At 43.4% G+C, this 15835-nt stretch overlaps 1 protein-coding gene across 1 annotated transcript in view; it reads right to left on the bottom strand.

Moving 5' to 3' along the window:
- Positions 1 to 13924, bottom strand: part of LOC139555918 (ras-related protein Rab-10) — a 57587-nt gene extending 43663 nt beyond the window's left edge. Inside the window, exon 1 of the mRNA XM_071369291.1 lies at positions 13270 to 13924. Within this exon, the coding sequence (XP_071225392.1) occupies positions 13270 to 13396 (127 nt within the window). The 5' untranslated portion in view covers positions 13397 to 13924. The remainder of the gene's footprint in view (positions 1 to 13269) is intronic.
- Between the last annotated feature and the right edge of the window lie 1911 nt (positions 13925 to 15835).

The following is a 15835-nucleotide window of genomic DNA, read 5'->3' as shown; positions in this document are numbered from 1 at the left end:
ATCAATCAATCATAATCACTAGTTAACTACACATGGTTGATGATATTACTAGTTTATCTAGCGTGTCCTGCGTTGCATATAATCGGTGTGGTGCGCATTCGCGAAAAAGGACTGTCGTTGCTCCAACGTGTACCGAACCATAAACATCAATGCCTTTCTTAAAATCAATACACAGAAGTATATATTTTTAAACCTCCATATTTAGCTAAAAGAAATCCAGGTTAGCAGGCAATATTAACCAGGTGAAATTGTATCACTTCTCTTCTGTTCATTGCACGCAGAGTCAGAGTATATGCAACAGTTTGGGTCACCTAATTTGCCAGAACTTTACGTAATTATGACATAACATTGAAGGTTGTGCAATGTAAGAGGAATATTTAGACTTATGGATGCCACCCGTGAGATAAAATACGGAACGGTTCCGTATTTCACTGAAAGAATAAACGTCTTGTTTTCAAGATGATAGTTTCCGGATTCGACCATATTAATGACCTAAGGCTCGTATTTCTGTGTGTTATTATGTTATAATTAAGTCTATGATTTGATAGAGCAGTCTGACTGAGCGGTGGTGGGCACCAGCAGGCTCGTAAGCATTCATTCAAACAGCACTTTCATGCGTTTTGCCAGCAGCTCTTCGCAATGCTTCAAGCATTGCACTGTTTATGACTTCAGGCCTATCAACTCCCGAGATGAGGCTGGTGTAACCGATGTGAAATGGGTAGCTAGTTAGCGGGGTGCGCGCTAATAGCGTTTCAAACGTCACTCGCTCTGAGACTTGAAGTAGTTGTTCCCCTTGCTCTGCATGGGTAACGCTGCTTCGAGGGTGGCTGTTGTCGATGTGTTCCTGGTTCGAGCCCAGGTAGGAGCGAGGAGAGGGATGGAAGCTATACTGTTACACTGGCAATACTAAAGTGCCTATAAGAACATCCAATAGTCAAAGGTATATGAAATACAAATCGTATAGAGAGAAATAGTCCTATAATTCCTATAATAACTACAACCTAAAACTTCTTACCTGGGAATATTGAAGACTCGTGTTAAAAGGAACCAACAGCTTTCATATGTTCTCATGTTCTGAGCAAGGAACTTAAACGTTAGCTTTCTTACATGGCACATATTGCACTTTTACTTTCTTCTCCAACACTTTGTTTTTGCATTATTTAAACCAAATTGAACATGTTTCATTATTTATTTGAGGCTAAATTGATTTTATTGATGTATTATATTCAGTTAAAATAAGTGTTCATTCAGTATTGTTGTAATTGTCATTATTACAAATACATTTTATATCGGCTTTTTTTGGTCCTCCAATAATCGGTATTGGCGTTGAAAAATCATAATCGGTCGACCTCTAATACAGTTGAAGTCAGAGGTTTACATACACCTTAGCCAAATACATTTAAACTCAGTTTTTCACAATTCCTGACATTTAATCAGAGTAAAAATTCCCTGTCTTAGGTCAGTTAGGATCACCACTTTATTTTACGAATGTGAAATGTCAGAATAATAGCAGAGAATGATTTATTTCAGCTTTTATTTCTTTCATCACATTCCCAGTAGGTCAGAAGTTTACAAACTCAATAAGTATTTGGTAGAATTGCCTTTAAATTTAAATTGTTTAACTTGGGTCAAACGTTTCAGGTAGCCTTCCACAAGCTTCCCACAATAAGTTGGATGGATTTTGGCCCATTCCTCCTGACAGAGCTGGTGTAACCGGGTCAGGTTTGTAGGCCTCCTTGCTCGCACACGCCTTTTCAGTTCTGCCCACAAATGTTCTATAGGATTGAGGTCAGAGCTTTGTGATGGCCACTCCAATACCTTGACTTTGTTGTCCTTAAGCCATTTTGCCACAACTTTGGAAGTATGCTTGGGGTCATTGTCCATTTGGAAGACCCATTTGCGACCAAGTTTTAAATTCCTGACTGATGTCTTGAGAAGTTGCTTCAATATATCCACATAATTTTCCTTCGTGACGCAATCTATTTTGTGAATTGCACCAGTCCGTCCTGCAGCAAAGCACCCCCACAACATGATGCTGCCACCCCCGTGCTTCACGGTTGGGATGGTGTTCTTCGGCTTGCAAGCCTCCCCCTTTTTCCTCCAAACATAGCGATTGTAGTTATGGCCAAACAGTTATATTTTTGTCTCATCAGACCAGAGGACATTTCTCCAAATGTACAATCTTATTCCCCGTGTGCAGTTGCAAACCGTAGTCTGTCTTTTATATGGCGGATTTGGAGCAGTGGCTTCTTCCTTGCTGAGCGGCCTTTCAGGTTATGTCGATATAGGACTCGTTTTACTGTGGATATAGATACTTTTGTACCTGTTTCCTCCAGCATCTAGGTTCTTTGCTGTTGTTCTGGGATTGATTTGCACTTTTCACACCAAAGAACGTTCATCTCTAGGAGACAGAACGCGTCTCCTTCCTGAGCGGTATGACGGCTGCGTGGTCCCATGGTGTTTATACTTGCGTACTATTGTTTGTACAGATGAACGTGGTACCTTCAGGCATTTTGGAAATTGCTCCCAAGGATGAACCAGACTTGTGGAGGTCTGCAATTCTTTTTCTGAGGTCTTGGCTGATTTCTTTTGATTTTTCCCATGATGTCAAGCAAAGAGGCACTGAGTTTGAAGGTAGGCCTTGAAATACATCCACAGGTACACCTACAATTGACTCAAATGATGTCAATTAGCCTATCAGAAGCTTCTAAAGCCATGACAATTTTCTGGAATTTTCCAAGCTGTTTAAAGGCACAGTCAACTTAGTGTATGTAAACTTCTGACCCACTGCAATTGTGATACAGTGAATTATAAGTGTAATAATCTGTCTGTAAACAATTGTTGTAAAAATGACTTGTCATGCACAGAGTAGATGTCCTAACGGACTTGTCAAAACTATAATTTGTTAACAAGAAATGTGTGAGGTGGTTGAAAAACGAGTTAATGACTCCATCCTAAGTGCATGCAAACTTCCGACTTCAAACTGTACATCAAATCAAATTTTATTGGTCACATACACATGGTTAGCAGATGTTAACGCGAGTGTAGCGAAATGCTTGTGCTTCTAGTTCCAACAATGCAGTAATATCTAACAAGTAATCTAACAATTCCCCAACAACTACCTAATACACACAAATCTAAAGGGATGGAATAAGAATATGTACATATAAATATATGGATGAGCGATGACCGAACGGCATAGGCAAGCTGCAATAGATGGTATAAAATACAGTATATACATATGAGATGAGTAATGTAGGGTATGTACACATTAAAGTGCCGTTATTAAAAGTGACTAGTGATACCTTTAAGTAAATGTATTTAAGTGGCCAGAGATTTGTGTCTGTATGTTCACAGCAGCCTCTCTGTTAGTGATGGCTATTTAACAGTCTGATGGCCTTGAGATAGAAGCTGTTTTTCAGTCTCTCGGTCCCTGCTTTGATGCACCTGAACTGATCTCGCCTTCTGGAGATGATAGCAGATTGAACAGGCAGTGGATCGGCTGGTTGTCTTTTTGGCCTTCCTGTGACATCGGGTTCAGTAGATGTCCTGGAGGGCAGGTAGTTTGCCCCCGGTGATGCGTTGGGTAGACCTCACTACCTTCTGAAGAACCTTGCGGTTAAGGGCGGTGCAGTTGGCGTACCAGGCGGTGATACAGCCCGAGAAGATTCTCTCGATTGTGCACCTGTAAGAGTTTGTGAGGTATTTAGGTGACAAGATACATTTCTTCAGCCTCCTGAGGTTTAAGAGGCACTATTGCGCCTTCTTCACCACACTGTCTGTGTGGGTGGACCATTTCAATTTGTCCGTGACGTGTACACCGAGGAACTCGAAACTTTCCACCTTCTCCACTACTGTCCCATCGATGTGGAGGTGCTCCCTCTGCTAATTCCTGAAGTCCTCGATCAGCTCCTTTGTTTTGTTGACGTTGAGTGTGAGGTTATTTTCCTGACACCACACTCCGAGGGCCCTCACATCCTCCTTGTAGGCTGTCTTCTCATTGTTGGTAATCAAGCCTACCACTGTGGTGTCCTCCGCAAACTTGATGATTGAGTTGGAGGCGTGTGAGGCCACGCAGTCATGGGTGAACAGGGACTACAGAAGGGGACTGAGCACGCACCCTTGTGGGGCCCCTGTGTTGAGGATCAGCGGGGTGGAGATGTTTCCTACCTTCACCACCTGGGGGCGGCCCGTCAGGAAGTAAAGGACCCAGCTGCAGAGGGCGGGGTCGAGACCCAGGGTCTCGAGCTTAATGACGAGTTTGGAGGGTACTATGGTGTTAAACGCTGAGCGGTAGTCGATGAACATCATTCTTACATAGGTATTCCTCTTGTCCAGATGGGTTAAGGCAGTGTGCAGTGGGATGGCGATAGCATCGTCTGTGAACCTATTGGGGCGGTAAGCAAATTGGAGTGGGTCTAGGGTATCGGGTAGGGTGGAGGTGATATGGTCCTTGACTAGTCTCTAAAAGCACTTCATGGTGACAGAAGTGAGTAATACAGGGCGGTAGTCATTTACTTAAGTTACATTAGCTTTCTTGGGAACAGGAACAATGGTGGCCATCTTGAAGCATGTGGGGACAACAGACTGGGATAGGGGTTGATTGAATGTCCGTAAACACACCAGCCAGCTGGTCTGCACATGCTCTGAGGACGAGGCCAGGGACGCCGTCTGGTCCGGCGCCCTTGCGAGGGTTAACACGTTTAAACGTTTTACTCGGCCATGGAGAAGTAGAGCCCACAGCCTTTAGTAGCGCCAATAGAGATTGCAGCTTCATGGAATCATTCCCAATATGAATGACTAGGCCTGACACGCTATGAAACCACACACTATTGAATAATTCCCCTGGTGAATCACTAGCTACACTATGAAACCACACACTATTGAATCATTCCCCTGGTGAATCACTAGCTACACTATGAAACCACACACTATTGAATCATTCCCATGGTGAATCACTAGCTACACTATGAAACCACAGACTATTGAATCATTCCCCTGGTGAATCACTAGCTACACTATGAAACCACACACTATTGAATCATTCCCATGGTGAATCACTAGCTACACTATGAAACCACACACTATTGAATCATTCCCCTGGTGAATCACTAGCTACACTATGAAACCATTCCCCTGGTGAATCACTAGCTACACTATGAAACCACACACTATTGAATCATTCCCCTGGTGAATGACTAGCTACACTATGAAACCACACACTATTGAATCATTCCCCTGGTGAATCACTAGCTACACTATGAAACCACACACTACTGAATCATCCCCTGGTGAATCACTAGCTACACTATGAAACCACACACTATTGAATCATTCCCCTGGTGAATGACTAGCTACACTATGAAACCATTCCCCTGGTGAATCACTAGCTACACTATGAAACCACACACTATTGAATCATTCCCCTGGTGAATCACTAGCTACACTATGAAACCACACACTATTGAATCATTCCCCTGGTGAATCACTAGCTACACTATGAAACCACACACTATTGAATCATTCCCATGGTGAATCACTAGCTACACTATGAAACCACAGACTATTGAATCATTCCCCTGGTGAATCACTAGCTACACTATGAAACCACACACTATTGAATCATTCCCATGGTGAATCACTAGCTACACTATGAAACCACACACTATTGAATCATTCCCCTGGTGAATCACTAGCTACACTATGAAACCATTCCCCTGGTGAATCACTAGCTACACTATGAAACCACACACTATTGAATCATTCCCCTGGTGAATGACTAGCTACACTATGAAACCACACACTATTGAATCATTCCCCTGGTGAATCACTAGCTACACTATGAAACCACACACTATTGAATCATTCCCCTGGTGAATCACTAGCTACACTATGAAACCACACACTATTGAATCATTCCCCTGGTGAATGACTAGCTACACTATGAAACCATTCCCCTGGTGAATCACTAGCTACACTATGAAACCACACACTATTGAATCATTCCCCTGGTGAATCACTAGCTACACTATGAAACCACACACTATTGAATCATTCCCCTGGTGAATCACTAGCTACACTATGAAACCACACACTATTGAATCATTCCCCTGGTGAATCACTAGCTACACTATGAAACCACACACTATTGAATCATTCCCCTGGTGAATCACTATCTACACTATGAAACCACACACTATTGAATCATTCCCCTGGTGAATGACTAGCTACACTATGAAACCAAACACTATTGAATTATTCCCCTGGTGAATCACTAGCTACACTATGAAACCACACACTATTGAATCATTCCCCTGGTGAATCACTAGCTACACTATGAAACCACACACTATTGAATCATTCCCTTGGGGAATCACTAGCTACACTATTGAATCATTCCCCTGGTGAATCACTAGCTACACTATGAAACCACACACTATTGAATCGTTCCCCTGGTGAATCACGAGCTACACTATGAAACCACACACTATTGAATCATTCCCCTGGTGAATCACGAGCTACACTATGAAACCACACACTATTGAATCATTCCCCTGGTGAATCACGAGCTACACTATGAAACCACACACTATTGAATCATTCCCCTGGTGAATCACTAGCTACACTATGAAACCACACACTATTGAATCATTCCCCTGGTGAATCACTAGCTACACTATGAAACCACACACTATTGAATCATTCCCCTGGGGAATCACTAGCTACAATATTGAATCATTCCCCTGGTGAATCACTAGCTACACTATGAAACCACACACTATTGAATCGTTCCCCTGGTGAATCACGAGCTACACTATGAAACCACACACTATTGAATCATTCCCCTGGTGAATCACGAGCTACACTATGAAACCACACACTATTGAATCATTCCCCTGGTGAATCACGAGCTACACTATGAAACCACACACTATTGAATCATTCCCCTGGTGAATCACTAGCTACACTATGAAACCACACACTATTGAATCATTCCCCTGGTGAATCACTAGCTACACTATGAAACCACACACTATTGAATCATTCCCCTGGTGAATCACTAGCTACACTATGAAACCACACACTATTGAATCATTCCCCTGGTGAATCACGAGCTACACTATGAAACCACACACTATTGAATCATTCCCCTGGTGAATCACTAGCTACACTATGAAACCACACACTATTGAATCATTCCCCTGGTGAATCACTAGCTACACTATGAAACCACACACTATTGAATCATTCCCCTGGTGAATCACTAGCTACACTATGAAACCACACACTATTGAATCATTCCCCTGGTGAATCACTAGCTACACTATGAAACCACACACTATTGAATCATTCCCCTGGTGAATCACTAGCTACACTATGAAACCACACACTATTGAATCATTCCCCTGGTGAATCACTAGCTACACTATGAAACCACACACTATTGAATCATTCCCTTGGGGAATCACTAGCTACACTATTGAATCATTCCCCTGGTGAATCACTAGCTACACTATGAAACCACACACTATTGAATCGTTCCCCTGGTGAATCACGAGCTACACTATGAAACCACACACTATTGAATCATTCCCCTGGTGAATCACGAGCTACACTATGAAACCACACACTATTGAATCATTCCCCTGGTGAATCACGAGCTACACTATGAAACCACACACTATTGAATCATTCCCCTGGTGAATCACTAGCTACACTATGAAACCACACACTATTGAATCATTCCCCTGGTGAATCACTAGCTACACTATGAAACCACACACTATTGAATCATTCCCCTGGGGAATCACTAGCTACAATATTGAATCATTCCCCTGGTGAATCACTAGCTACACTATGAAACCACACACTATTGAATCGTTCCCCTGGTGAATCACGAGCTACACTATGAAACCACACACTATTGAATCATTCCCCTGGTGAATCACGAGCTACACTATGAAACCACACACTATTGAATCATTCCCCTGGTGAATCACTAGCTACACTATGAAACAACACACACTATTGAATCATTCCCCTGGTGAATCACTAGCTACACTATGAAACCACACACTATTGAATCATTCCCCTGGTGAATCACTAGCTACACTATGAAACCACACACTATTGAATCATTCCCCTGGTGAATCACTAGCTACACTATGAAACCACACACTATTGAATCATTCCCCTGGTGAATCACTAGCTACACTATGAAACCACACACTATTGAATCATTCCCCTGGTGAATCACTAGCTACACTATGAAACCACACACTATTGAATCATTCCCCTGGTGAATCACTAGCTACACTATGAAACCACACACTATTGAATCATTCCCCTGGTGAATCACTAGCTACACTATGAAACCACACACTATTGAATCATTCCCCTGGTGAATCACTAGCTACACTATGAAACCACACACTATTGAATCATTCCCTTGGGGAATCACTAGCTACACTATGAAACCACACACTATTGAATCATTCCCCTGGTGAATCACTAGCTACACTATGAAACCACACACTATTGAATCATTCCCCTGGTGAATCACGAGCTACACTATGAAACCACACACTATTGAATCATTCCCCTGGTGAATCACGAGCTACACTATGAAACCACACACTATTGAATCATTCCCCTGGTGAATCACTAGCTACACTATGAAACCACACACTATTGAATCATTCCCCTGGTGAATCACTAGCTACACTATGAAACCACACACTATTGAATCATTCCCCTGGTGAATCACTAGCTACACTATGAAACCACACACTATTGAATCATTCCCCTGGGGAATCACTAGCTACAATATTGAATCATTCCCCTGGTGAATCACTAGCTACACTATGAAACCACACACTATTGAATCGTTCCCCTGGTGAATCACGAGCTACACTATGAAACCACACACTATTGAATCATTCCCCTGGTGAATCACGAGCTACACTATGAAACCACACACTATTGAATCATTCCCCTGGTGAATCACGAGCTACACTATGAAACCACACACTATTGAATCATTCCCCTGGTGAATCACTAGCTACACTATGAAACCACACACTATTGAATCATTCCCCTGGTGAATCACTAGCTACACTATGAAACCACACACTATTGAATCATTCCCCTGGTGAATCACTAGCTACACTATGAAACCACACACTATTGAATCGTTCCCCTGGTGAATCACGAGCTACACTATGAAACCACACACTATTGAATCATTCCCCTGGTGAATCACTAGCTACACTATGAAACCACACACTATTGAATCATTCCCCTGGTGAATCACTAGCTACACTATGAAACCACACACTATTGAATCATTCCCCTGGTGAATCACTAGCTACACTATGAAACCACACACTATTGAATCATTCCCCTGGTGAATCACTAGCTACACTATGAAACCACACACTATTGAATCATTCCCCTGGTGAATCACTAGCTACACTATGAAACCACACACTATTGAATCATTCCCCTGGTGAATCACTAGCTACACTATGAAACCACACACTATTGAATCATTCCCCTGGTGAATCACTAGCTACACTATGAAACCACACACTATTGAATCATTCCCCTGGTGAATCACTAGCTACACTATGAAACCACACACTATTGAATCATTCCCCTGGTGAATCACTAGCTACACTATGAAACCCCACACTATTGCACAGACTTCGATATTACCGGCCGCAATTAATACGGTGAAAACAATGTGGGTAGACAGAGGCACAGAAACTCACATCAATGCCTGTGTCAGATAACACCGTTAAACTAAGAAGTTATACTCTGAAGAATGACTCAAGAAGTCCCCAGATGATGCTCTCCAAACGGACGCTAGCTGTGAGGACCGAGATGCATTGCCTTTTGTTGGATACACATGTTGGGGGATGCTGTTCATGAGGACAGATTGTTCTTTCTCATGATTCCAGAGCATGAAATGGCATATGGGATGTTCAGTGTGTTGCGTGGCTATATTGATAAAAAACAGATTCCATGGGATGGAATGGTGGGCTTTTTGTACAGATGTGTCTCCATCCATTACGGGACAGAGGGCAGGCCTCTACACTACAGTTATGGGCCTCCATGTGTGATACACACACAGTGACACACAGAGAGAGACAGTGACACACACACATACAGTGACACACAGACAGTGACAGACACACAGTGACAGACACACAGTGACACACAGACACACAGTGACACACAGACAGACAGTGACACGCAGACAGACAGTGACACACAGACAGACAGTGACAGACACACAGTGACAGACACACAGTGACAGACACACAGTGACAGACACACAGTGACAGACACACAGTGACACACAGACAGACAGTGACACACAGACAGACAGTGACACACAGACAGACAGTGACACACAGACAGACAGTGACACACAGACAGACAGTGACACACAGACAGACAGTGACAGACACACAGTGACAGACACACAGTGACAGAGAGACACAGTGACAGACACACAGTGACAGTGAGACACAGTGACAGACACACAGTGACAGTGAGACACAGTGACAGACAGTGACAGTGAGACACAGTGACAGACAGTGACAGTGAGACACAGTGACAGACAGTGACAGTGAGACACAGTGACAGTGAGACACAGTGACAGTGAGACACAGTGAGTGAGACACAGTGACAGTGAGACACAGTGACAGTGAGACACAGCGACAGACAGCGACAGTGAAACACAGCGACAGTGAAACACAAAGACACAGTGACAGACAGCGACAGTGACAGACACACAGTGACAGTGAGACACAGTGACAGACACACAGTGACAGACACACAGTGACAGACACACAGTGACAGAGACACAGTGACAGAGACACAGTGACAGAGACACAGTGACAGAGACACAGAGACACAGTGACAGAGACACAGTGACAGAGACACACACACACACACAGTGATTTCTAACCAGACTGTAGTCTGTCTTGGGTCTGGTATAGTCTGGTGGTGACTGCCGTCTGTCTTGGGTCTGGTATAGTCTGGTGGTGACTAGCCTGTCTTGGGTCTGGTACAGTCTGGTTGTGACTGTAGTTTGTAGTCTGTCTTGTGTCTGGTATAGTCTGGTGGTGACTGTAGTCTGTCTTGGGTGTGGTACAGTCTGGTGGTGACTGTAGTCTGTCTTGGGTGTGGTACAGTCTGGTGGTGACTGTAGTCTGTCTTGGGTCTGGTACAGTCTGGTGGTGACTGTAGTCTTGGGTCTGGAACAGTCTGGTGGTGACCGTAGTCTGTCTTGGGTCTGGTATTGTCTGGTGGTGACTGCAGTCTGTCTTAGGTCTGGAACAGTCTGGTGGTGACTGTAGTCTGTCTTGGGTCTGGTACAGTCTGGTGGTGACTGCAGTCTGTCTTGGGTCTGGTATTGTCTGGTGGTGACTGTAGTCTTGGGTCTGGAACAGTCTGGTGGTGACCGTAGTCTGTCTTGGGTCTGGAACAGTCTGGTGGTGACTGTAGTCTGTCTTGGGTCTGGAACAGTCTGGTGGTGACTGCAGTCTGTAGTAAAATCTTTGAAATGATTGCATTTATATTTTGTACAGGGTAAATAAGCTAGCATTTATGAAGCCAGCAAACACATTCCTCACACGCTAGGAATATATTTCCTCCAATGTTAAAAAAAAGGGGGAAAAGTGCCTTGCTCCCAAAACACATGTTTTCTGGAGACTTGTGGGCAGAGTGATGACGTCGCCCCCTGTATGTGCTTCCAGTAGCCTGAATGCCTCCAGATTGAGGATTCCTCCTCACAATACGCCCCCAACCACCTCCTGAAGAGGTCAGACAGATCTCAACACAATCTGACCACAATGAGACGTCTGTGCAGCTAGACCGGTCTTTTCAACACGCTCTTCGTAATCTGATAGCAAAAGTCGCATGTAAGTTTCAAGTGTAGACACAGCCATCTAGACCCAGCCTCCAACTGGGAACTCAAGACAAAACGAGCTCCGACAGGGAAACATTGTTTTGAATGGTCATCCAACTCGGAAATCGAAGTTGGGAACTCTGGCATCTTCTAGCGCTCCGACCTGAAGATCACTGACAGGTTACCAGTTGTCTTGAAAGCACCATAAAACCATTTGCCAGCTCATATCTGTGTGAAGCTGGATACAGTGCTCTCATCGCTGCCATCACATCCAACCTAAATCGATATTTGGTTTTAATGCAGATGAGAACACTGAATCCAGCATCACACAGATACGGCCTAGCAAAGGGTCGGTCTCCTACCATGAGTTTTATGGTGCTTTGAAGACCACTGGAAAAAAACTCTGAAAAATATTAGGTCAAATCATGATATCCGTGATCTTCAGGTCAGAGCTCTAGCAAGAGGCCCGAGTTCGATTTGAAATTTCGAGTTGGTTGACATTTCAAAACAATTTTTCCCAGTCGAAGCTCGTTTTCCCCCGAGATCCCAGTTGTTTGAACGCGGCAGCAAAATCGACAAAAGACAGAGTGACGCCATCATCATGAATTGTTTATGATTTCAGAAGAGTAACTTAGCAGATGTTTTTATAATCTTCCTCGCATACCAACACATACAGAGACCAGTGAAAGCTAACTAACAAAGCCCCTTGCCTGACAATTATGACTAAAAATGTTTATATAGTGTACGAATGTATATCATTAGCCAGCTAACGGCCCATTCTACGTGTTAGCTAGCTAACTGGAAGGCTAGCACATTCTGTTGGCCTAGCAAGCCAGCATTTCGAAATACATAACCGGTTATACTACTTGGTTTCTCTGAAACTAGACTAGTTAGTTGGCAACTGAGGGCCACCAGATAGCTAGGTAACGTTAGTTAAGTCTACACATTGTACATGTATGTTACCCAACCAGCTAGTTAGCTAGCTAATGTGAGCTAACAAATAAGTGAAACTTTAGAAATAAGACAGGCATAATGTACCAGAACAAACTGGTTGGTTTGTGACTGACATGTCATTTTAAACGTTAAACGAACCATTTAGTACACTAACTAGCTAGTTTGGAGAGTTCAGCAAACTTGCGGAGTGGGCCTTTTGGTTAGCTGCTAGCTAACAAGCTAGCTATTTAGCGAAAGTCAGTTATCATTACAGTTTACATAGCTACGTTAGCTAGCTACTGGTGGTGATTTGTTAGCGAGAATTTGACACCGCAGAATCCATACAGCTGTGCCCCAGTAGTGTTGACACCCCCGCCCCAGAGACCCAGACCAGATCCCTGCAGTTGGCCGCTCACCTATGGTGGAGATGAAGGTGGTGTTGAAGGCATCGTCTGAGAATCGGAACAGCACGCAGGTCTTCCCCACGCCCGAGTCACCGATCAGCAGGAGCTTGAAGAGCAGGTCGTAGGTCTTCTTCGCCATCGATAGACAAGTTGTGTTCGCAGGACAGAGCAGAAACTATCTACCGCAGGTCTAGAGCCAGCCTGAGTTACAAGCAGAGGAACGGTGTGTAATATTTGAGTTATGTTGATATCTAGTTGGCTAGTTAGCTATATACCACCAGGGGTAGCGTGTCGCAACAGTAACCGAAGAGTAGCAAACCGGGTTGTCTTACAGCATTTGAATTAAAAACCACCCAAAAAAATGTATCCCGTGTGATTCCCCTTTTCCACTCTTTCTTTCTCTCGCACTGTCGGGACAAAATGGCTCCCCTCCCCGACTTACTCTTTCTTCAAACTACCAACGAGCTCATTAAAATTATTTGAATTCCCCGTCATTACAACCGCCTCAGGACTTGCGATCGAGAAGAATTATAAATTTTCGTATGTTAAAAGTGTGTCAATTAACGATCTTGTTACAATTATTTGTTATGTCGATGATTAGACCCTGAAACAAACGACAGCCGTGACGTCGCCAAATGCAGGCACCACGGCGACACCCTAGCAAGACGCCTGTTTCCGCCCCTTCTGTCAAACTCTCGCTCGGTGATTTGCTCACATCACTGCTTTTCAAATTTACAGCTGAACCCGATTGGTCAGATTGTCAAGGAGTAAAAAGGCGTAATTTAGGTTGACTTGTAGAAAGGGCAAATGTTTTTCTGCATGACCATTCCGGAACAATCCCAGGCTCGGACTCTCCGTTCCACTACAGACAGAACAATGAAACAGATATTTACCCGGATGTATAAATGTGAAGCATCCGGTTGGTGTTTCCCCTCTACCAAATATGGTGGTGAGAGGAAGCCCAATGGAAGCCTAGTGCCCGGCAGTTTGAGAAGATGGGGCGAGATGGATTTTGGCCGATATTCTGCTCATTTCGATGAAACATTTGATCTCAATAGCGTTTTCTGTTTATAAAACTAAAATATGTTGTGGACAGTTTTCTAGACTTTATTCTTTGACAACGTTTCTTAAAAATTGCGTTGTTTAGAAGGAGTGCAAGGGCGAATTGAATTATTGGACACGAATGCTTCACGGAGTAGGCGTTCCCTAACGGAAATATGCAAATACATGGTAGAACGCGCCAATAGGCTCTCGCAAGCTCGTGCTTGGCTCTGCCCACCTCCTTGCTTGTTCTGCCCACTATGATTAATTTGCTGTCGTTGGAAAACACAGGCTGTGGTCTATCTTGGGTTATTTATAAAAATCTTTGGTTCCACTGGTGAAATTGTAACGTTTTTTTTTCCAAAATGGCTGCCGGTTTCCGTCCGTGCTGGTCGGGGTGTGTTTGCTGGTTGGTGTCTGGCCAGAGGTTTGACGATCCCAGCTATGAGTCAAGCTGAATGATGTCATAAATTCTCATGTGCATGTAGTGGGTGTTACCAATCACTCAAAATTCTGCTACTTTAGTACAGTTTCAGTACTTTCCATGGGGCACTTACTTTTATTATTATTCAGACCAATAATAACACATCAAACATAACAATAATATTTTGTAATTTCCCTCTTCTAAACAGACAGTGTGCCTTCAACACAAGAATGCCATTTAAAAAAAACAAATGTCTCTTTCGGTTTGTTCCATCATGACCAACTCATCACTCTGACAACAGGAAGTATACTTAACTTCAGCAGGTCCATTATATTGACCAGATACTCAAGTAGCCACTCTAACAAATAAAATAAATGGGAGGAGGCAAGATCAGGTGGGGCCACTCTAGCCAATGAGAGGGCAGATATGCGTGGCACAACTCCAATGTAAAGTGTTTTTTCTCAAAGTTGCCAGGATGTCACGTGTCCTACATATCAATACACTCGAAACAACCTAAGCATTATGACACTTATATTTGATCAAATACACCATACGTAGCAAATAAGCCATACACATTTCTGTTAACCAAGTTCTACGTTTTCATTGACCTCCATTCAAAAACTCCTCGCTTGTCGAGCAAAAAAACACCACCTACTGGAGAAGACAGATTTTGGGCCCAGTCATCCCTTCACCTTTTCCTCTCTGACCACTAACTTACTGACTAGTGATGGGAAGATCAGTCTTCACTTACTGACTAGTGATGGGAAGATCAGTCTTCACTTACTGACTAGTGATGGGAAGATCAGTCTTCACTTACTGACTAGTGATGGGAAGATCAGTCTTCACTTACTGACTAGTGATGGGAAGATCAGTCTTCACTTACTGACTAGTGATGGGAAGATCAGTCTTCACTTACTGACTAGTGATGGGAAGATCAGTCTTCACTTACTGACTAGTGATGGGAAGATCAGTCTTCACTTACTGATTAGTGATGGGAAGATCAGTCTTCACTTACTGACTAGTGATGGGAAGATCAGTCTTCACTTACTGACTAGTGATGGGAAGATCAGTCTTCACTTACTGACTAGTGATGGGAAGATCAGTCTTCACTTA

The sequence above is a fragment of the Salvelinus alpinus genome, chromosome 27, assembly GCF_045679555.1.
Source record: "Salvelinus alpinus chromosome 27, SLU_Salpinus.1, whole genome shotgun sequence".
Classification (NCBI taxonomy): Eukaryota; Metazoa; Chordata; class Actinopteri; order Salmoniformes; family Salmonidae; genus Salvelinus; species Salvelinus alpinus.
The sequence above is the reverse complement of the archived record's forward strand: the minus strand, read 5'-3'. Positions and strand labels throughout refer to the sequence as shown.